The 23,693-nt window shown below is 40.1% G+C and overlaps 2 protein-coding genes across 6 annotated transcripts in view; one reads left to right on the top strand and one right to left on the bottom strand.

Moving 5' to 3' along the window:
• cmc1 (C-x(9)-C motif containing 1) overlaps window positions 1-6,530 on the top strand; it is a 307,618-nt gene extending 301,088 nt beyond the window's left edge. Inside the window, exons 2-5 of one of the 3 annotated variants that reach the window (XM_080768694.1) lie at window positions 609-636; window positions 1,028-1,117; window positions 4,698-4,788; window positions 5,434-6,530. In XM_080768694.1, the coding sequence (XP_080624820.1) occupies window positions 618-636; window positions 1,028-1,117; window positions 4,698-4,788; window positions 5,434-5,554 (321 nt within the window). In that variant the 5' untranslated portion in view covers window positions 609-617 and the 3' untranslated portion in view covers window positions 5,555-6,530. Of the gene's footprint in view, window positions 1-561; window positions 637-1,024; window positions 1,118-4,697; window positions 4,789-5,433 lie in introns of those variants that run through there. The other 2 variants (XM_080768692.1, XM_080768693.1) reach the window with 2 other exon arrangements.
• A 3,314-nt stretch (window positions 6,531-9,844) lies between these two features.
• azi2 (5-azacytidine induced 2) lies at window positions 9,845-23,679 on the bottom strand. 3 transcript variants are annotated; one of them, XM_080767582.1, is made up of 8 exons: window positions 23,538-23,679; window positions 20,783-21,015; window positions 20,119-20,235; window positions 17,734-17,839; window positions 16,577-16,710; window positions 16,180-16,229; window positions 15,380-15,504; window positions 9,845-10,620 (listed from the first exon to the last, which is right to left on the bottom strand). In XM_080767582.1, exons 2-8 carry the CDS (start codon window positions 20,999-21,001, stop codon window positions 10,169-10,171), a joined length of 1,203 nt encoding a protein of 400 aa, XP_080623708.1. In that variant the 5' UTR covers window positions 21,002-21,015; window positions 23,538-23,679; the 3' UTR covers window positions 9,845-10,168. The 3 variants fall into 3 exon arrangements, with proteins under 3 accessions (XP_080623708.1, XP_080623707.1, XP_080623709.1); XM_080767581.1 differs by having other exon boundaries at window positions 20,783-21,003; XM_080767583.1 differs by having other exon boundaries at window positions 17,740-17,839; window positions 20,783-21,003.
• Between the last annotated feature and the right edge of the window lie 14 nt (window positions 23,680-23,693).

Raw genomic sequence — 23,693 nt, 5'->3', positions numbered from 1 at the left:
AAGCAAAAAAAGAGTAGGCCTAAATGTTTTTTAATGTTGAAACCATTCAAACCTATGACCGAGGTCCCCCATGCAGGCACTCATTTTTCCCCTCTCTACAATAAATCTCTTTGGTAAAAACTGAAGTCTTTGCTGAAGAGGGAATCCCCCAAAATCGTGTGATGATTTTAAATTGGTTATAAGAAAAAAAGAGTAGCCTAAATGTTGTTTAATGTTGAAACCATTAAAACCTATGACCGGGGTCCCCCAGGCACTCATTTTCCCCCCTCCACAATAAATCTCTTTGCTGAAAATAGCAGAATTTCAAGCTAAGCGGTCGATGTCACCTGACTCACCTCACACAATGACAATGTCATCATGTATTGTAGACTCAGAATATGGCTCGTTCGGAAATAGCACACTGAACGCACCTCGAGTGCACTGTGCAATGCAAACTAATGGGTGCACTCCAGGGGGGGGGGGGGGGGGGGGGGTGCGCTCCGGTGCGGTATTTCCCGTGTGTTTTGCCTGGGATATGTAGTTTTCTATGAGTCCTCATTTACGTCAGCGGAAGTGTTTTGAATGTAGCTCCAAGGATTCACGGTCACATTGGTTTTGGTTCCGTTTTGCTTGTTATAATGGAGGCAGCTAAAGCAGGTAATGATATCTATTCACTCTATATTAAATGCTTGGTATGTATTACACTGTTGACTGAACGCTTCCTTGACAACGTCAATAAAGCAACAGCGTCACTGAAAATAGCCCTGGTCCATACACACTTGCACGGAGCAAGTGTGTATCCCAGCTAGGCTAAGCTAACTACGGTTGCGTTATCTATTTAGCTGATAACGGACGAGTTTGACTTGCGCCCGTTAGGTTCCGTCGTGTCAATAATATTGGTAGTTGAATGGTCTGTCAGGTCGGTCATGACTCTATGGGTCATCCAAGCTGATGATGATGTAGCTAGCCCCAGTATGTTCCCTCAGCAGAGGGCACATATGGGGCTAATGATGATGATGATGGCGGTCTGTTTTCTTGTTTTCAGAAGAGATGCACCTAAGACATGTGGAGACAGATGTCCTGATTCCCAAAATGATGAGGGAGAAAGCCAAGGAACTATGTGTTAAAAACGTTGAAGGTGTGTGTGAGCCTGAGAGACTGTATGTTGTCAGTATAATAATTTCGCCATGGCAGCATAGTGAAGTATTGCGGATAGAGCTGGGTTATATGAACTATGCATACAGCTCATGAAAATAAAAAAATCCTATCAACAAATTAGAACATTTTACGAGACCACTAAAAAAAAGTATCTTTTGAACGAGAAATGTCGACCATCTGAAAAGTATATTTGTATGCAGTCAATACTTGGTCTGGGCTACTTTTGAAGAAATTATTTCATCAATGGGGCGTGGCATGGAGGTGATCAGCCTGTGGCACTGTTGAGGTGTTATGGAAGCCCAGGTTTGTTTGATAACAGCCGTAAATTAATTTGTATTTTTTAGTCTCATGTCATTCTCTGTGGGGTTCAGTTGGCTGGTCAGTTAAGCAATACCATGGTCGATATACTAGTAGTTTTGGCTCTGTGGGCAGGTGCCAAGTGCTGCCTGAAAAGGAAGATCAGCATCAACATAAAGCTTGTCAATGTACGGAGGCACACGGTACTGTAAAATATCATTATAGATGGTTGTGTTGATCCACTGACAGTGAAAACTTAACAATGGTTTCAACACAGCCATCTTTTTAGAGTACATTGTGCTTGTATGTTGACAAGGTTCATGGAGATGCTAATTTTCCTTTCCAGCTCGATTCGAACTACTATAGTAACTGGTGTACTGATCATGGTATTAATGTGCTTAACTGACCAGCGAACTGGCCTGACCTGAACCCCACAGAGAATCTAGGTTGTATTGTCAAGAGGAAGGTGTGAGACATGAGACTCAACAATACAGATGCATTTACGTCTGTTATCAAAGCAAACCTGGGCTTCCATAACACCTCAGTGACAGTGACAAAGGCTGATCACCAAGTATCGACAGCATATATTAATATCGACATTCCTCGTTGAAAAAAAATCTTTTTTTTAGTGGTCTCGTAAAATATTCGAATTTGTTGAGATAGGATTTTTAGATTTTTATAAGCTGTACGCCATAATCATCAAGATTAAAACGAAAAAAAGCTTTACTTTATGCACAATTAATTGAGAATATATGAAAGTTTCACATTTTGAATTATATTAGAGAAGAAAATGAACTTTTACACAATATTCTAATTAATTGAGATGGAGCTGTATTATAAATAATGCTGCCCCATGTCCTTCCTTCTCCTACTTAACTTTACACTGATTGACCTGACTTGACCAACTACAGGAGACGGCCACACAGCAGGGTCCAACATTATCATTTGCTCTACTGGGCAAATACTTCTCCAATCTGGGAAAATACCAAATACTATTCCAATCGGTTTGCCCCAGATTTCTACTTAACCTGCCATGGGGCTACCGTTGTCAGGCAGTGTGGTGCATATCTGTCTGTGTCCATTTTATGCCCACTAGAACAGTGCTCGTAGGGGGGTGATCAGGTGTGATCAATTGGCTAATAAAGGGCGAGGTTGTGCATCATTGTGGTGTTGTGTCAAATGCATGCCCCTTTTACACAATATTCATTGAGATGGAGCTGTATATATGGAACATGTATCTGGTTGTGGAAATGAGGCGATCCTATGTAACTATGACATACATGTTGGCATTGATCAGCAGATGTGACGATCACAAAATACATGACTACATGAAAGAGAGACTGTTAACCTCTAAATTTGATGCCACTGAAGAGCAGACTGATGTGAGCATGCGTGTGAGAGTTACAGCGGTAAGCTGCAGGCATGCAAAGCGCCATCTGCTGCAACTATGATACACGGGGCTTATGACACATTGAAGTTGTAGCAGTAATTAACAAGACAATTTCACAAATATCATTGACAAAACACCAGTATCACAGGAAAATATATAATTGACAAATTATGATATGTTGTGCTTTTTATGTCGGATGGCATGGAGCGTATTGTTGCAACAGTTTTAAAAAAACAAAGATTTCCGCTGTTCTCGGTTTTTTGTTTAATTAAATAAGTAATTGATAGAATATTCGCTAAGAAAATAATCGATAGTTGCAGCCCTTACCAATGTTACAATTGTATTTAGGCCAGCATGCCATTTATGAAATACAACTTTCAAAAAATTACATTAAGCAAAAATGTATGGTGGAAGGCCTATGGTCCGACGTGCAACAGTGAGACACATGCTTGAGTCCGACACATGCGTGGCCGGTTAAAACTTAAAACTCACCCATGGCTCCCGACATGCGTTGCCAGTGAAAACAAACCCGTGGGTCGCTGTGAGGTTAAGGTTTTGGGGTAGGGTGTCAGACTAATGCCTGTCGGACTCTTAGTACGTTGGAACAAACGCATGCACCCCCTAATGATATGTGCCCAGAAAGACCATGCTTTGCAGCCTCTATTACCGGTAGTACCCAGGGACAGAGTTGTGGGAATTGGTGATTAGATTAGTCACACTGCTTTGCTTCAACAAATTGCTTTTGCTGAGGTTTTTGACATCTGCATCCTGATGAAAGTGTCTGTGTGATAACCATACAGATGATGATGATAAAGGTAATTATGATGGTTGGTTGGTTGTTTACAGAGGATTTGTGAGGGCGTTGCAGTGTTTGGATGGAGAAGGCTGAGGGGGACCTGGTGGATAATTAAGGCCTTGAGAAAAAGCTTGCTAACTGGGTGAAGACCCCAAAGCCTTCAACACCTCTTTTACACTCGGAACCTAGCACCTTTCATCTTCAGTGCACCGCTAACCAGGACAGTGTTTAGTGATACATGCTTTCAGTGAAGCTGTTAGCCTTTCCTTATATTAAACATAATGGAGAATTACCACATTTAGCCCACTCTTTTTTTGCCTTGGTTGACACAGTGACACCAGAATAACATGACATGGTCTGAGCCATCTCAGCAATGTTGCAAATACTGCATCTTAACAATTGCGTAAAATATCTCTGACTAGAACCAATTAACCAGATGAGAGGATTTGGGAAACTTTATGGATCTCCGCAGTGGCACATAGTTGTGAGATGTTTTTTGGAAAACAAACAATTCATGTAAAAATCATCAATTCATGTTCAATACTCAATAGATTCACAATTTCACAAATAATTAATGCTGGTGAAAGTTAGGAGTTCTTACTGTATGTGTGATATGATATGTAAGCTTACCATAATTACATTCATTTTCAAGGGGTTTAGTGGAAAGAAACTCCATTCACTTTCAGTTGAGCACCACAGAGGGGAGGTGTGTATGCAGCTGACGCTCGTTAATGTTATTTGGCAAATTGGCAAGGCAATTAAGTTGCATCAAATAGAATTAAGTCTGCATCAAATAGAACTACACCTAATCTAAAGATGCCACCAAAGACAATTGTTTTTACAATTTGGTATTATATATAATACCCTCATTGGTATTATATTTTCTTTTTATTTGAGCTGTTGGAAATAACTAGGTTACACTTGGTAGATAAAGTCCAGATGAAAACAATAATATATGTATCTGTAGACTTGAAGGATATATAGATAATTTAAGGGTTGAGGTGAGCTTGCTTGTGGTAATTACTTTGTTTCTACTTATTCTATTCTCTGTGTCCCTCTCCTCTTCCCTCATGCCAGCCTTCAACGTTTGCTGTAAGGACAACGGTTTCTTCATGGTGTTTAAGTGTCGGGAAGAGAATGCTGCTTTGAAGGAGTGCCTCACATTACAGTGGGTGTTTTACAGTTTTCCCTGCAACACTTAGACGTATCATTGCTGTCCGGCAGAAACTAGAGTTCAGGCCCGAAAATTAAGTCCCGGCCCTACCTGGGCCCTCATCAAACCCTGTACACTCAAGACACTGTCCCCGCTGCCACACACACACACACACACACACACAGTAAAGGCCATCGGGATCGGGAGTCAAACCCGCGGCACACTCCCAGACTCGATTACCAGCCAAGGTGCCCAGACAGCTACGCCAGCTACCCAGGCTGTGATTTAACCTTTTTAACAAAACGTTTTGTTTAAACCAAAAAATATCGCTTACCCAGCCCTACCTTTTTAACAAGAGCTAAAATAAGAATTATATTGGATACATTTGCTTCTACTCAACAGCAACAAATCATTAGCATGACTTGCTTTAGTCATACTTCCTGCAGATATATGTATAATTGAGAAGGTGGTTTACATAGCTTTTTCTTACAGTATTAATGTCTTTGAATCTGACTTGTTTTATTTGTTACACTGTGGTCTGTGTCTGCCTTTTGTGTTGATTATTTTACAATCTTTCTCACTACCTCTACTAGTGGTGCTATTACTACTACTGCTAATAAAAGCAATGTTAATAATTTAGTTGATTTACTCTTTCAATAGCTACAGAGACCCTGTCTTCTTCGAGGAGTGCAAGCAAGAATACATCCGAGAGAAGTTGGAGTTTCAAAGGACGGGAGTTCCAACCAAGAACAGGCAACAGAAAGTCCCAACGAGCATGTAAACAAACAAAACAGAAATAAAAGCTATAAAGGAACAACATCCCTTCTTTTAAATTGAAGGCCTGGTGGTAGGCTGTATCAGAACCAACGCCAAAACCAGTCCGGTCTGTTAGTTTGGTGCGTTTAAAAACACCATGGTATCTGCTTTGGACTGGATTGGGTGGACTGACAGTGAATTATTTCCCAATTTTGGTGGTCTAGGTCTATGACGCTGGCATTAGATCAATTCAGTAATAGTAGCGATATACCCAGTCAACTACCACCAGATTCAATCTTGTAAGATCTACCCAAGCATTAAGGGTCAATGGACCAGATAGGAGCTTTTGTGTCATTGGCTATTTGCTGACCTTATAATAGTGTGTATATTGTACATACATTTTGGCTGATTGGATTGTTTAAACAAAGTGGTACAGCAAGAACAGGAGGAATAATGATGAGAATTGTGCTTTGCTTTCTTTATAGGGGCTTAATAATACCGTATGTCATCTGTTGAATGTGTGTGTATGTATATACCGGTATATGTATTTGTGTATACACACACACACACACACACACTAGTGTACTTTATTATGTCCAAGATCCATGGTAAAGATTTGTACTGTGGGTGCATTGTCACACTTAACCATCCAGGCTCCTACAATAATAAAATGCAATAAGTGTGTAAACTGGGTTTGATGGAATTTTCTTGTTTATAAAATGCATTTACCTGGGAAATCAAACATAACCAACCTGTGTTTTAAGTAACCTTTGGCCACAATGTATGTCAGCCAGTCACTGGAAATTGTGAATAACACACTTTATAGTATAAGGTTTTAGGTGGAAGATGACAGCCTAGTACACATACTGTACCAAATGCAATTATTTTGTATATGATTGTGAGGGGAATTGAATAAACATTTGACCTGAAAAGTGCATTCATCAAAGATGTAAAAAGTCTGAAATTGCTGTAACTGAATTCCCATTAAACATAATATGATTCATCTGTTTGTTACATGTTAACAGGTAGTATATATTAACCAATGAATATACAGGGATTGAAAAAACGTATGGGGGACGACGACAAAGATTTTGTAAAAAATTCTAATGCCCATATGTGGTCTGTTACTTTATAATGAAATACATAACGGTGTGGTCTCCTGTTTAACCTATGCAAAATGAATAATTAACAGCACTACGTTATTCTATATTCACATTAATCGTCTTTGCAAGTCAAAATTCTACACCTGCCATACTCTTCTTGCACTATTATACTTTAACTGCACCTTCATAAATCTGTTCATATCATTGCTGTCCGGTAGAAACCATGTAACTCTTGATTTTATTTTTTTGCATAAATCCGTTTACAACTGTGTTGGTTAAAATAATTATTGAACCATTGAAAAGTGCTCTAAGTGCTTTGACAAAAACCTCCTAACTCCACTTGAACTGAATGTTATTTTCATTTCATGAAAAATGAACATTTTGTAGTTAGGTGGTTTCTTCCAGACAGCAGAGATATATGGAACATAGGCTACTGTGAAGTTGTTCACACAAAGTCCACCTAATTTTGCTACTACAGGGAAAACATGATGATGCTCTTATTTGTTTGCTCTTTAAACAATCTGTTTTGCTGTTATCTATGCTGCTGCATTGTCTGAAGGAAAATAGATTTTTACTCTTATATACCTGTCCTGTACACAAGATGTAGCAATAAAGTCAACCTTGAACTACATATTTTTGTAAGTGAGATTGCCACCTCCACATAATCCTCCACAGAATAGCAAAGACCCAAGAATTGACTAGGTGGATATGTTACGTTACGTCAGATGAGTGATTTGATAATTTCACCAAATTGAATTGCAAGTATATTAGGCATATTATGAGCCATGGAACAATACCATACAGTCACATTCATTCTTTCATTTAATTTAAGTCATATTTACAAACAGTCTGAAGTGCAGTAATTCTAAAATATAATCCATATCTACTGTACATTGCATTTTGGTTTGCAAATCGTTCACAGAATTATGAAACTGCTGCTGTAAAATAACATTTCTTAGAAATTAAGAAATAATAGATCACAATTGCTATGGAACAGACTGAAAGAAAAATGGAAGAAAGAGAAAGAAATCTAATGACTATGGATGGCCCTTTGTGCACCAATTTGACAAGTCATAAATCACATTACACTGCAGGTTATAATTCACTTATCGTATGTAATTTCCCCGCCACGGCAAATAATTCTTTAACACATAAAACAATCTTAAGAGGGTAGAGGGAAGGCCAAAACCAATGGTTTGGAGTGCAAAACTCAGCCTGACAATACTTAAAGCCCGCCATATACATTTATACAGATATGCACAGTCTTGTACTGTATACTTCATTCTGTGTGCCCCTGATTCACACCTTATGAAAGTTTCACAAGGTTTCCACACGCTGTTCTGATTACGAAGACTGAATGATAATCCCATTGTCATGAGCACCTTATTTTTAACCTGTTTCAACTGCCCTCATCACACAGCTGAACTCCTACTCACAGATAAACATTTCAGCACAGTACAGATAGTTGCTATTATTCAGAACCTGCACCCACAATAAAGGTGTCAATGCAGGGGAGTGTATAGTACCTAGTCAGTAAATCCTCAAAATAAATGTACAAACATACCCCTAAATACTCTGACTCCTGGCACAAGGCAGATTGCTGCTGCACATTATAGGTAACAATTGACTCAGAGACTACTTTGAAATCATTCTTACAAGTCAACACTTCCAACAGACTGCAGATACCAAGGTTGACAATCTCAGTGCAAACAAAGATTGGTTCCGCCGTCGACCACACTCAGTCGCAGAGGTACCCACATCATAGAAACTCCAACCAAGAGCCCTAGGTTCCCCTGGTTTAGGGCCAGGTTAGGGTTAGATTTGAGGGAACATGGGTACTCTCCCAGCCTGCCATCTCTGTGTCCCTTTGTGGTTAAAGAAAAGATGCTACACATATTCATTTGACAAAAGGGCTGAGTATGTGTTAATAGGCAGGTTTAAAGAGAGGCTTGCTTGAGTTGTAGAATTGTATCATGATTGAAATAGTAAACAGTTGAGCCTTTCCTTTTTTTATATTTGGTGCTAGTGAGGCTAGAGTTTCATTCCAAAAGCTGTACATCTATTTAAAAAAAAAAAAAACTATTAACTGCTATTTAGAACTGTTCTCAAACATATAAATGCATTGCAATGCATTTTAACACTTGGTATTCCAAGATAGCTATGACTTAGTATTTCATACTTTCACTGCAATGCCTGCAATCGACTCAGCAGATAAATTGAAACAAATGTACCATTCCAATTGCTTTATTGGAATGAAACTCTTCAGTTTATTCTACTGGTTTAACTGTACTGTTGTCTGTAGCCATCATAGTACAAAAAACAAACACATTGAGTCTGCATACCTAGACATAGCCTTCACACTATCATGAAACAACCATAGCACTATATATACCTTTTATACGTTACAACAATCACATGTAAAGAGACTTTACATTGCAGGGGGTACAGCTTTATAAAATCTAGTACTATACATCCAGCTGTGGAATTGGATCAGTGTGGCCACAGTGAATGTAAAAGTAGGCCCTCGAAGCCCTATAGGATTATGAGCTGATGATGCAGGCAAGCAGACAATGCTTTTTCTTCCGCACACGTTAATTGGCACACACAGACACGCTCTGCTTGCATACATGCTTTTGCACACTCATGCATTTATGTACTTGCGTACTTGCATACCACACACACACACACACACACACACACACACACACACACACACACACACACACACACACACACACACACACACACACACACACACACACACACACACACACACACACACACACACACACACACACACACACACACACACACACACACACACACACACACACACACACACACACACACACACACACACACAGTAGAGTGGCCGGATGGTAAGCGCAACAAACACACACGGCTCAGGGGTAGAGTGGCCGGATGGTAACCGCAAGGTTGCCAGTTTGAACCCAGGCTCCCCCAGAGTTAGTGTCGAAGTGTCCTTGAGCATTACTCTGAACCCCTAATTGCTCCTGATGTGCTGGTTGGTGCCTTGCATGGTTTCCACCGCCATCGGTGTGTGAATGGGTGAATGTAATGCACAATCTAAAGTGCCTTGGATAAAGGTGCTATATAAATGCACCATTTACCCCCCCCCCCCCCCACACACACACACACACACAGACACACACACACACACACACACACACACACACACACACACACACACACACACACACACAAACACACACACCCATCTGCTAAAGGCCTCTCAACAACTTTCCCTCCATTAAGTTCAGATATGTTCTCCACCAAGGTGTCAGATATGTTCTACAGAGGGGCCACATTAATAATGAGTGTCCAAGGGCTATACTTAGAAAAGTCTCCCATCTGGCCCTGTGGTTAGTTCCCATGGTCAGTAGGTCCAGTTCAGTCCAGAAGAGTGGTCTTATCAACTTAAGGCAGGTTGGGTGGTAGCTATGTGGCAGGGTTGGAGACTCCATTCATCCATTTGTTTACCCAGACATTCACATATTTGTTAATCAAAGTCTTCTTCAGTAGGGCTTGGCCCACTTGGTATTGGGGGGGCTCTTGGGGCTACAGTTCCCAACTGGTGAGGAGGAGGAGTTGGAGGTGGCAGAGGCAGCTAAGATAGGGGGGCTACTGGGATGTCCCTCCCAGAACATGGCATCGCTGGGCTTGGGGGGGCTGGGGAAGGACCAAGAGCTATCATCCAGGGAGGCCTGGTTGACAGGAGGGGGAGGTAGGAGGTTCCCACCCATGGCCCCAGCGGGGCAGTGTTGGGTGGACCAGGGCCCGTTGTTCCAACAGTCTTCCCTCAGTCCATCTAGCAGTGGGGGTCCTGATGGGGCCCCGACAGGGGGGCAAGGGCGACCGGAGCTGGAGGGGACTGGGGGGGCACTAGGGGGGCGAGACATGCGGAGTGCTGGATGGTTGTTGTTCTTCTCCACATCATCCAGGCACTGGACAGGAACTGTGGAAGCAGCTAGAGAGAGGAAGTCGGAAATAAGGACAGATAAAAAGGGGGACGGAGGGAGAGATCAGGGAACAGAGAAAAAGACCAAGGGCTGTAATGTAACTATCAATTATTTTGTTATGATTCTAACATATAATTCACAGAATGTCTGAAACACTGTCGCTGCTCCTCACTGACTGCACCAATCCCTCAGAATTTTCACACAGGCATTGATCATTATATTATAGGTCTTAACAAAGCCCTTTTTTCAATTTAAGAAATGTAATGCTGTTAATTACATTTATTAGTGAATTAATGAATGAGAAAACTCACAACACTTGGAGGGGACAGGGAGGTTCATAATAATTATTTAAGAATTTTAATAAATAATTACATCAGTATTCAGTCGGCCTCATGGTGGCGCTATAACAGCCCCCTTTACATTTTACCTTATAAGTCTTGAACCGTAGGCTGTAAAATCCGATTTTCTTCAAAACACACTTTTTGCTCTTCCACCTACAGATTTTGTCCAAATATCACAAAAATTGGTACACATTATCTCTGGACCTATCCGATTAAGCCTGGTAGAACCACTCCCCCTGCTGGACAACATTTGCATTCTGCCAACGGGTGAGTCTGGGATCTCTCAGGCAGAGACGATGACCAATTCTGGCCGGAGCGTTATGCGCTGTATGGGGCCGCTAAAGGCAGGATCAAAACGAGACTTGACATGACATATTGAAGCTGTGCCACAGCGCAATGTAAACACAAGTTAACCTAACAAGACTACAACTCGAAATTATTATGGACATATCAGATTCTTGTCCCGCTGCTTCCGGGTTCATCATTTCTGCCCGAGAGATCCTAGATGCAGGCAGGAGGGAACTTGTGAACTCAGTACTGCCGCAATCTGGCAGAGTCAGGTTAGATTAAAACACCACAGGCAGAATTTTGATAGTCCGTATCGTTCTGCCGTAATCGGCTTAAGTTAGTGGGAGGGGCCTATTTGACAAAAAAAATAATAATCATGAACGGAATGTCCAATCCACCCCAAATTTCTATCACATGTCAAGGGTGAAATTCCATTTTCATCCATAGGGAGCGCCACAAATGTGAAAAATGTAAACGTTTGTTGCAAAAACATGATTTGGGGAGATAAATCCCCTCCTAATTACTTACACATGACCACAGGGGTGACTTGACATTGTAAGTGGCTAGCTAAATCAGTGGGATGGGCCTATATTTCTGAAAGCATCCGTGTCTTCGTGCCAACCACCTTTCCTGTACTACTTGTACTGTACTACACCTTTCCTGTACTACTTGTACTGTACCACACCTTTCCTGTACTACTTGCCCGACGGGCTGTACATAATTTGGTGTTCATATATTCGAACGGGTAAGGACTAGTTAGAAATTATACTATTTTTTGAATAATGGCTGAATAATGGATTTATTTTTTTAAATCAAGAAACACAAAGATATTCTATTTTTTAATATATAGTTTACTAAATTGATTGTGACTAAACACTTAAAGCAGCACTATGTAGTTTGGGATATCAGTGTGTGGCCAATTTGGACACAAATGACATGGCAGTGAATGTCTGACTTTTACCCAAGATTCTCTGCAAGCATGTCTGGTAAGGAAGTGTTGTAATTGATTATTTATGACTGGCATTTATGGAGGGATGATTGTAATTGTTTAAGTTGATTATTATTACTTAAACATGCATACTATGCTATTATAGTTGATAAAGAATAAAGTTCCATAGTGCTGCTTTAAGCCCTGTTGTATTATTATTTTATATCTGTCATGCAGTGTTACAAAGACATAGGAAAAATAGTCAATATAGTATAAGCAAATTTGTAGATCTGCTATTTTCACTATTTTTGTAAATCAATGATTTTATTCAAATTGATTAAACCTATTCGTTTTATTAATGATTGCACCCCTACATCAATCAATATTTGTCAGATGTTAGAAAGTTTGTAACATTATTTGAAAATGAAAGGCAATGTTGTATAACTGCCACTAATATAAAATACCTTTATGGATATGTGGCTGGAATGGTTTCTGCAAAGAGAGGATATGTGATATAATTGTTAAATGTTAATTTGACCTTGAGTGTGAAAATGGATCTATGCAGAAAAGACAGAAAGAAAAAAGATTGAATAGTCTTGATATTAAATAATTCAAATACTTTTCACAGAAGTTCATTTGATAAAGGAATCTGATTTCTCCTGATCGTATCCTACAAATATGGAAATTATGTATCCGCATTCCACAAGGTGCAATAGTGCAAAGTATGTGAGCAATGTTGATTGCAATATGAAGGTTTACTCTTATTAGGGTCATTGCGACCAACTCACACTCAATCAACATTTTACAAAATGGTTACATTTTCTAAATGTTTCATTACAATTTTTAAACATTAAAATGTTCACATTAAACTCCTTACAAAACAAGCAGTGTGGTAGAAGAAACTATAATACAGTAGTTTGAGACCACCAAATATATAGGATACCAAGCAACAATTGTGAAATTGATGGCCCACGCAGTTAACTTATCAAGCTGTATACAAGTCAAAGTCGCTATCGTAATCATGAACACACCACGGCTTTGCCATCAAATCATCATCTTTAGCGGATAATAAAGTTTAAATGAGAGTTCCTCCTTCGCCTTTCTTCCCTCCAGTCATCCATCCATTCAAACCTCCCTCCCTCTGTTCTTCTCATCCCTGAGAGGGTCTCATGAGGCCCAGATTTGAATAAAAGTGATTCCAAAGGAGGGACCTTAGAAGAATACAGATGCACAATATCTTTGAATAAATACATAAGCATCCCTCTTCCCCTCTCTCTCTCTCTCCCCCCCCTACGTTTCAGGATTACCTCTTTATTTGGTGGAATAAATAAGCCTATATTTATTTTCTTGACATATTTCCTTTTAATTTGCCCATCCCCATCTCTTCTTCTGTCGCACAAAGGGAGCAGTCAGACAACAAAGGGAATGTCTTCTCAGAGGGACAGACCTGGAGGGAGCAAACCAGTTCATAATACCCTTAGCACGTCTATAGTCTTCTGCTGGTAGAGTATAATACAGAGAAGCACACAGACAACTAATTTCAGGGGAAAACTGTTTGTTAGATGTCAAATTCCAGTGATTACACATCATTTTACAAGCACATTCTGGGCTAGCCCCTCCTATGCCCAGCTTTGTGTTTGTGTGTACCCCATTAGCGATGATTTGATTGTCTGAGGGCTTAAAAAGTGAGGATAAATAGAAAAGTCAGAATGGGATGATATGTAGCTACCATTATAATTTGGAACCAATCCTATTTTCTTATAGGACAATAAACCTATAAGAAAAAAAAAATAATAATAATCAGAATCAGGACTTTTTTGACTAGGGATTTGTTAAACTGCAAACAGCTTTTAGGCCCTTATTAAACGATCTATGACGCATGGTCACCGTCTACTCTAAATTGCATGGCACAAGTGCATTTGGGTGTGTCAGTCCAATTCCGATTTTCTCTAGTTAAACTGTGCATAACCTTGGCGCAATGCACAGTGCTAGACGCAACGGGTTGTATTTAGTTAGTTTCGTGCACTTGTCCACATCTTCTGGCATCACCAGAATTCCCGCAGCAATGCTGAAAGCCATATCATGATGCCAGAGAAAGAAAACTTTGGTGTGCGCATCGCACACACCAAAAACATGCAAACCAGAGATGGACCACAATTAGTGGCTAGTGGCATTGTTCGGCATGAGTTCAGAATCATGCCTTCCTACGTCCTGTAATGTGTCTTCATTTGTACGTCCAAGAGACATCTTGACACAATCCACATTTCATAATCGACAAAAATCGATTCGTCTGATCAACCGCTTAACCCTTTTGTTTTGAACAACTAAACCCTGTATGTATTATACGTTGTTGTACAATGGTGGAATACAAAATTAGTGAAATAGACGATCTACAATCTATATACTGCATTTTTGAAGTTTTATATTTTGTAGCATAAATCAGTGCTATTGAACACCCTTTATGTCTATGTGTTGGTTAAAAAATATTGAATCAATGAAAAGTAGTAAAAAGCATGTCAGACAAAACCTTTTAACTCCATTGGACCCTCAAACTGTCTCTAAAGCAACTAACTCCACTCCATTTGTTTGGCTCCAAAAATGTGTTTATTGTCCTGATTTGTCAGGAGCCGAGTTGGCTTTGTCCGAGGCTTAAAGGTCTTTAAATACTTTCTGAAACGTCTATAGAAAAAAGAATGGGAAATTCTCTTCCGGTGCCCTCCTCGTTCTGAAAGGGGGCGGGACTGTGACGCTTTATTTGGAGCCCCAAAGTGGATATTGATGACCCGTTTCTGCTATACGTTGTTCAGAGAAAGAAAAAGTGTCAGGGTTCACAAAATTAATCAACGAGGAGAGGTCTTTGAAGATTTTCTATCAGAAATTAAGTGTACTTATTGAAATAAACAGTAGGCCTATCTCTTTCTGGTATCGCCGAACTCCTCACCTCCATGGTGCTGAAATATCTCAGTAATGTCATCTGCCGTGTTGAACCAGTGATGTGTTGAACCTGACGCCCTGTAAATGTGGATGGTACAGACTGTACCCTACCCGGCGCCTATAGTATGTATACGAAACCTCTGTTGGTCGGAAACTAGTAATAACACTTGGGCGCAATGACAAGGTTTGTGCTATGTGTGAGATGTAAGTATGCCAACACATTTAAACAGAGGAGAGAAAGTGTGTGTGTGTGTGTGTGTGTCCAGGAGGCCTCACCTTGTCTGTTGTCATTGAGCAGTGGTTTTAGTTTCCTGATCACGCCTGTTTGGTACTTCAGCTCAGAGTGGAGACGTGTAATCTCAGAGCACAGAGCTTCATACATCTGCTGCATGTTGCTCTCCCTGAAAATTAAGTCCATTGGCATAATTCATGATTCATTTTAACAGATGCTGTAGTAAAATGTTGGCATAAACTTGAAAAAGAATGAGAATAAATGTGGAGAATTCCAAATGTTACAAATCAAATGATGAAACCTGATTTATTGAGTGATCATTATTTTTTGAAAAGTTGTATTTACCACTATAATAAAAGTGAACAATATGCAGTATTTAAGGGGCAATTCACAAAATGCTGGTATCATAGTAACGTTTAATCCACCAGCACTGAAAAACTGGCCTTTCCACTCCTTTGTTACATGTGAAATCTCAGCCACACTTTACCTCAATGTCAGAGAGTGGCTTAAAAACAAAAAAATGTCTTTCACATTTGGCTGTGTACTGAGTTGGTATATAACCCCCTCTAGTGTCCAAAGTAGTCAACTACACTATCTGATCTCACAACGTGATTCGACATGTTGTGAGCTTGTAGATCAGCTATTTCCACTATTAGTTTATTTTAAAGTAGGTCTATTAAGTTATTAAATACGTCAGTAATTTCTTTAAGTTACAAGTTGTTTGTCATATCTGCCCTGTGTAACGTTTAGTTAGTCATTAGTCATTACATGGAATGTAAATTAATTTAGAAAGAACACCTAGTATTGGCAGCAACCCAAATTCTGTAATATTATAGTACTGTACCTGGTGTCGTGGTTCCGATCCAAATCTTCTCCGTTGAGACCTTGGGGTTCCTAAAACAAAACAAAGTGTCAAAAAGAAGTACAGTCTAGTGAGGTTTAACACAATCAGCACCGGGATTTCTTTCAAAATAGAAGCTCGGGGGGCAGCTTTTACTCTGAAAGCCGGGGGCTTCCGTTCCATAGAAAAAACGGGAGCCATAATGTTGCTTGCTTACTTATATATATTCTTTCAGAGTGAACGTTTTTAAATAAAAACTTTGCTTCTGGGGGTCCCTGGAACAACATATTTTCAGATGGGGTTCGGCGGCCAAATAGAGATAATTCTCGGGTCCTCCACATGAGAAAGGTTGAGAACCACTGACATAGAAACATGTACAGGTGCCGTTTTGTTCTCTTACCCCAAGTCTTTCCATCAGTCTGCCATTTTGCAGTGTTAACCTATCCAGTTCCTCCTGCAACGTGCGGATCTTTAGTTCAGAGTTGACCCTGTCTACCTCCAAGTAGTCTGGGGGGGTGTTGAGACTCTTCATCACTAGACATACGTGGACAAAAGTAAAAAAGATGAGATGAAAAGACGATAAATATAAACCTTTTCTGAATTGTATAGTGTAAGTAATAATAAAAGGTGATTATTGGTCAATATTTCTAAAATACACATTATCCTATGACTAAAGGAATTGTAATATAATGCTAGATGCTCTTCCATTTACAACATGGTGTGTAGATTCAGGTGCCTGGTAGCACTGCCACCTGAACCACAGCCAGTTATAGTGCCCACACCATGCTTCTACTGAGCACAAGAACCTGGGTTCGGACTTCAAATCCGACCCTTTCCTGTTTCCCATGATGCTCCTCTCTTTCTGTGGTTAGTTTCCTGTCTCTCTACACTGACCCATCTGAAATAAAGCATAAAATGCCCCAAATACATCTTAAGATTTAAGTGCAGTGCAACTGTCAGAGTTGATGGCTCATTATGCCTGCACCTTGGCTGCTGTGGTTATCCTATCTGATCACCAAGAACGATCAGATATTTCAGTATGGTTTTCCATTTCTGCAGTCTTAATGAACCACATTTTTGGTCATCGTCTTCATAACTGGTCCTCACAAATACTCATTATAAGATGGCACAATTTCCGTCTACTCACTCTGCATCTCTATCGCTATAGACAGTTTAGAAACCTGCCTACCAATAACAAAATTGATGAGGATTACAAGCTAATTAGAAACTAGTATAGCAATTCACATTTTTCTTTAATTTAAGTATGACATTTTGTTTGAAATTACCAAACCTGCCTCTGAGTAGCATCATCGTTAAGCAGGTTTCTGAATTACTGTCCACAGCCCTTCTCTGAGACACAGAGAGAATAGACAGAAATGTTGCCATCTTATGATGAGCATTAGTGAGGGCCAATTATATGAAGACAGGTTGACAATGAGTGAAGTGGTCCTTTAAATGCACATTTTAATAAAATAAAAATAAAAGCAGTAATGCTTGTTAGAGCAAACAATAATTACACATGAGCAAATAAATGCGATGGAATCCTGTGTGCTGTACCTCTACCTTGACTGGTCTCCATCTCTGTCCTCAGCTGAAGCACCTCCAACTCTTTGGCCTGTAGCTGCTCTGTCAGCACCCTCTCACTCTCATTCTTCTCTTTTTTCTGACAAAGACAGAAGGAAGACAGAAGGAGAAAGTTAGACATTAATATCCAGTATTAATATACATGTTAATAAACACTATTCACAAGTGAGCATTTGAGATATACCAGTGGTAGACTATCTTCATACTGACTTATATTTATAAAAACACTATATAAACACTTATATAAGTTATACCTAGGGGTGAAAGTAGGCCAGTACTAAAAGATTCAGGGCCCTATTTTCATCAGTGCTAAACCCCTTATCCCTAAATCTCTTTGCCTGTTTTACTATTTTGAAAAAACATTTTTGAATAGTTCAAATAGCCGATCTGCAAGCTCACAACATGTTGATGTAGTTTGGCTAGTTGAACAATTTGAATACGTTTTCAAAATAGTAAAAAATAAAAGAAGGGAAAAGCAAGAGAGGCAAAGACGTTTAGGGATACTTATGAAAATAGGGCCCTCAGTGCATAACACGAAGAGGGGACAGCATCTGCCTGCCAAACTCACAAACAACCAATCATGATGACATTTCCAACAAGAAAACACTTCTGCTAATGTTAGGTCAATATTAGGTCATGATGTTCAATATTTCAACATAAGCAGCAGGATCAAACAAGCTACAGTATGCAACTGCACAGTGTTCCTGTACAAATCACAGAGTTTACTGGTTTACTTTTTTTCCTTGCATTTACTTATTTACACTGGACAAGTTATAATTGGTATTACACCAAAGTTCCAAACATTTTGTTAGTGACTGACACATTACAAGAATAGTTCAAATAGTTTTTCATAACTTGTTTTAGGAACAAAAGCTAAATAATTTGCTATACATGATGTCAAGTGTTTCTAAATTCTACACCGTACAGACGCAAATATGTATCATGATTCATGAAGCTGGTGGCAGGAGGAGAACAATATGAAACCTTGAAGGTTATTTGTGTTAGGACCCGCAAGAATTTCAAACCACTTTCACCCCTGTTTATACATTATTAGTATATTTTATACTTTTATTTCTCTCATCTGCTGTATATTTTCTTCTTTGTATGGGAGCAATACAATGTTAAATTCCATATAATATATGGAATTTGTTTATGGGCCGTTGATGTTTTCATATTATGAAAACATCAACGGCCCATAAACAAACTATAAAGTAGGATAGAGAGATATGACAAATGTAATTTATCTAAATGTAACATTTAAGTGGACACCATTAGTTCAGAATGTACGAAACTGAAGAAAGTGGACATATTACATTTAGTATTGTAATGTTTTTAGGTTTGTACTTTCTGAATGCGACTGACCTTGGTTTTGGATTTATAAGTAATGTCTTCAAGTTTGGTTCATAATAAAATCAAACTAAAATCAAACACCAGACTGAGAAATGACAGGATAACTATATCAACTAGAAAGAGGCAATTCTGGGAAATTGCAAAGTGTGATTGCCTACATCGCACCCGTCGGAAATGGAATCGCTTTTGGCTCCGCGTTGATGAAGACACCCTCGACACGCGATTCAGATTTGGGACGGATCGGACATTCCGTGCGTGAGTTGTGGCGTTTTTCGTGAAACAGGCCCCTCCCACTAACTTCGGAAGAAGATTACGGCCGAACGATACGGAAGATCTAAATTCTGACTGTGCTGTTTTAATCGGATAGGTCCGGAGATCATGTGTACCGATTTTCGTGAGATTTGGACAAAATCTGTAGGAGGAGGAGCAAAAAGTGTGTTTTGAACAAAATTCTAAATGGCGGGAAATCTATCTAGACGCAAATGGGCGTGACCTATATGGGGAGATGCGTCATGACCCAAGGAATTTTTTTTTTTGATTTTACGACCTACGGTTCAAGAGTTATACCCAAAAACGTAAAGTTGCCTGTTATAGCGCCACCATGAGGCCGACCGGTATACTTGTAGAGTAATTAATTTTAGTAATTATGATGAATCTCTCCTCTAAGTCTTGTAAGTATAGCCCTTACGGTCTCAGAGGAAAAAATACTTGAAAGTGAGTTTTTGCATTTTCCCATTCATGTCTATGGGGAAATTTAATGCTCTAATTAATTCATATCAATTAAACTATCCGACAAATGTCTTAGCAATTTACGAGCACACGATTCCCGATGTAGCCCGTCGTTTTGACATATGGCTCGAGTGCGTGCGACAAAAACTGTGGGAGGAGTAGCGTGCCAAAATAAAGTTTATCTAGTATAAAGAAAGAAAAGAAAAAAAAGAAAAAAAAGAAAATTGCAGTAAAACTATAGTCTGATTGCCCTCAGGGCAATCACACTAATAAACGTACCAGTTTGTTGAGTTCAATCTGCAGGTCCTCCTTTTCTATATAGATACCTCTGTAAGCACTGAAGGCCTTGTTTACATACTGGGGACCCTCTGATGGAGGAGCCTCTGGCCTAAAGAGCTAGAACAGATCATAGGGGAAAAAGGGGAAATGAAGAAGGCGAGAGAACACTTAAATCCATCCATCTTTACCTTTATTTATATTCCACTCATCTATTTGACCTTACTAGTCTCCTACGATCTCTTTCTAAGTACATGCCTTGCTCTGTGGCTGTTAAACAGTTTTATGACACTTTCTCCAGTTAATTATGAATTGCATGGGCAAAACTATCCCTATACTAAATTCTTTATAGGATCAATATAAGTAAATTAATATATATAAGATAACCCTTCCACAGTAGTAGCTTTTTCATATTCTTTGCATATTTCCCTATATAATGCCTCATTTGCATATAAAAAAATTGTAATACAATAAATCATTGCTTCGTGTAAGTAATCAACTGGGGAAGTTTCATGGTGATAACAATCTAATATAGGTATGGTTTTGCACACTAAATTCATAATTAACGTACCAATTTTGGAGCTCTGGCTCATGGACTAAGAACCAAAAAGAACTGAACCGGTTCCCATTGGAAACCAACCAGTGGAAAAGGGGTCTCAGTGTTTACCTTATCCTCCAACTGTTTGACTCTCTTCCTCAGTAGAGCATTCTCCCGTTCTGTGTCTCTAAGCCTCTTCTTAATGTCCTCGTAGGCCGTGACCAGGGCAAAGTGTGATGCCACAGACTCGTCGCCGGCACATACTGATACAGGGCTCTCACCACTTGCGCCATAAGCTGTCTCGTGTTTCAGGATGCAGATGTCATCATCCACCGCCAGGGGCTCCATGCCTAGTGCACAGACTAACATCAGCTTACATAGCATCACCCCACTGGACAGTACTAAATTTGGTTTCTATGATTGAGAAATGTACTCTAAATGAAATGGCAAAAAATTTAAGTAAATTGTACCACTGCAAAAGATAACCAACCTTATCTGTCAATGTTTTTGGCAGATAAGATAAATGCAGAGTAGAAGACCAGCCTCTCCTCTGTTGCGGAAATATAAATAATGTTTTACCTACTCTCCAATACAAAGGCAGCTTGTTTTATTAGAAAGACTACTTTCCTTAGTGGACGCACTCTGAGCCCCCCTCCACGTGTATAAAATGCACTTTTTGTCCAGAAAGGGATTTTTTCCCCACAGGATAAAATACTTTTGTTACTACAACACAAGCCGCCTTTGTATTGGTGAGTAGGTAAAACGTTCTTCATATTTCCGCAACAAAGGAGAGGATGGTCTGCATTTCATGCGAGTCCATAGCCCCTGGGCCCCACAAGTCAGAACCCAATGGTAGTGAAGTTTCTGACATTTTTTAGACTCCATACCATGGGGTCCTATTCCATCGCTAACCTGCTACCTGGTACACAAACATAAATAAACATAAATACCGTCGGAAACGTCGTTTCTGCGGCTTCTGAGTGATTCTGATCGTTTGAGTGATTCTGATTCTGAGAGCTATAAGATACAACGGAAACCGCTGCGAATTTTCCTGTGACGCAGAAGCCGTTAAGTATTTTTAATCTTTGTTTGACCGATTTGGAAGCTTTGATTCCTCTCTTCCTACCTTGTTTATTGACATCCCATTGTACCGCCTAGCTGGCTAGCTAGTGGCTGGCTACGACAGAGCAGATCAGAGGCAGGAACGTAGGGAGGGACGGCAGCTAGCCACTAGCTAGCCAGCTAGGCGGTACAATGGGACGTCAATAAACAAGGAAGGAAGTCATCAGTGCCCATACCCGAAGGCGGGGTTGGTGAAAGGGTCTTTCTGTGTGGAGTTTGCATGTTCTCCCCGTGTCCCCTAGGGTAGGTACCCTCACAAAAAACATGCAGTAATCCTGGTCACTAAACTGCCTCCCCCTGGCCAGCCGGGGCGCCTGATGGAGGGGAAAGGAACTGGTTGGAATAACATGTTCCTTCCACGCGCTACGTCCAACCAGGGAAACTCCCCCCCTGTCAGGTGTAAAGGAGCAACTTGGACACTCAGGCATGAAGGAAGCATGAGTTCAAGTCCGTTGCTCTCCCCATGTCCCCCCATACAGGGGACTAGGTTGGTGGAGGGTGTGTACTAGAGCCCAGGATCACATTAGATGATTGACACAGGGGTGAAAAATGGGTTACAAAATCGTGGGATAAAAAATATATTAAAAAAAACAAGGAAGGACACAGATCAAACACAGATTAAAAATACTTAACGGCTTCCGCGGCAAAAATTCGCAGCGGTTTCCGTTGTATCCTATAGTTCTCAGAATCAGAATCACTCAACCGATCAGAATCACTCAAACGCCGCAGAAACTACGTTTCCGAAGGTATTTATGTCTGCGTTCTATCATTTGCATACGAAAACACATTTCCAAACAGGGACCCCATGGGTTCGGCACGATAGATCGAGCTGACCCAGGGGGTTCCGAGAGGGGCTAGCGAGTCCATAAAGTGGGACAGCTACATTGTCACTAAGAGTTTTAACATCAAACTAAAGCACCAAAACATGTACAAAGGCATCATTGTTAGGTTCTCTCAGGGGGCTACAAGAACAGGATGAGCAATTGATTGGTGGACTCATAAAGATAGCGACCACTATCACTATTCACTTTCCTTCTCTCATGATAAATATTTTTTTCATTGTTAAATACACTGACCTACACTTACAATGGCAGGCCCAATTGCCTTGTAGGGCATTGGCATTAGATTAAATGAAATGTGTGTCAACAAACGGATGTCAGCCGTGTATGCAGCATAAACTGTTTTTAGTCCGCAGAATCTCTAAATGCAGAATCATTCTGAGTGGGTGTGTGAACTTTGAACCTCGACAGAAGTACTGTCTTTCAGGAAATCGAAAGTGAAACATGTTGCATGGAACGATCGAGTCGCTTTCGTTCTGTCTTGATCGCAAATGAAGGAGCGAGCAATTCTCAATTCTATAGATATTAATATCCAGTGAAGTGGTCACGTGAAGCATGACAATAACAAGCTCGTACAATTCAAAGGACGAACCGTGGAAAAAAATAAACAAGTTATCTGTAGAACCAACGATGTAAACAAACAACGATACACTGCTCTGTTTGAAAGCTAATATTATGGCATTCACGGCACCTTGGACAGTCAAAAGTAAAACGTATCTATCTACGTCCAAGGCTGCAGAACATTGAACGTATTGCAATATGAATAACCAACAAGGTATACGTATTACGAACATCCGTATCTGCCTGGTGACAAGGGTCGATGTGACATGATAACATTTAGCTAATGCTAACGGCTGCTATTGGCCATTTAACGCTAGGTCTAAGATACTGCGACCTATCATTGTACATCGACAGCCACTAACCTTGTTAGATGCTGCCTTTAATTATATCACGTCCTGTCTGCGTCGGACATGTGGGTAATATTGATTCAGAGAGTCTAGAAACAAAATAGTTGTGTTGGTCAAAGGAAAACAAAGAAACGTAGCAGCCAGCCAGGGTCTCTGAGCTGACAGGTGAGA

Source organism: Protomyctophum bolini, assembly GCF_963924005.1.
Source record: "Protomyctophum bolini genome assembly, chromosome: 7".
Taxonomy (NCBI): domain Eukaryota; kingdom Metazoa; phylum Chordata; class Actinopteri; order Myctophiformes; family Myctophidae; genus Protomyctophum; species Protomyctophum bolini.
The sequence above is the reverse complement of the archived record's forward strand: the minus strand, read 5'-3'. Positions and strand labels throughout refer to the sequence as shown.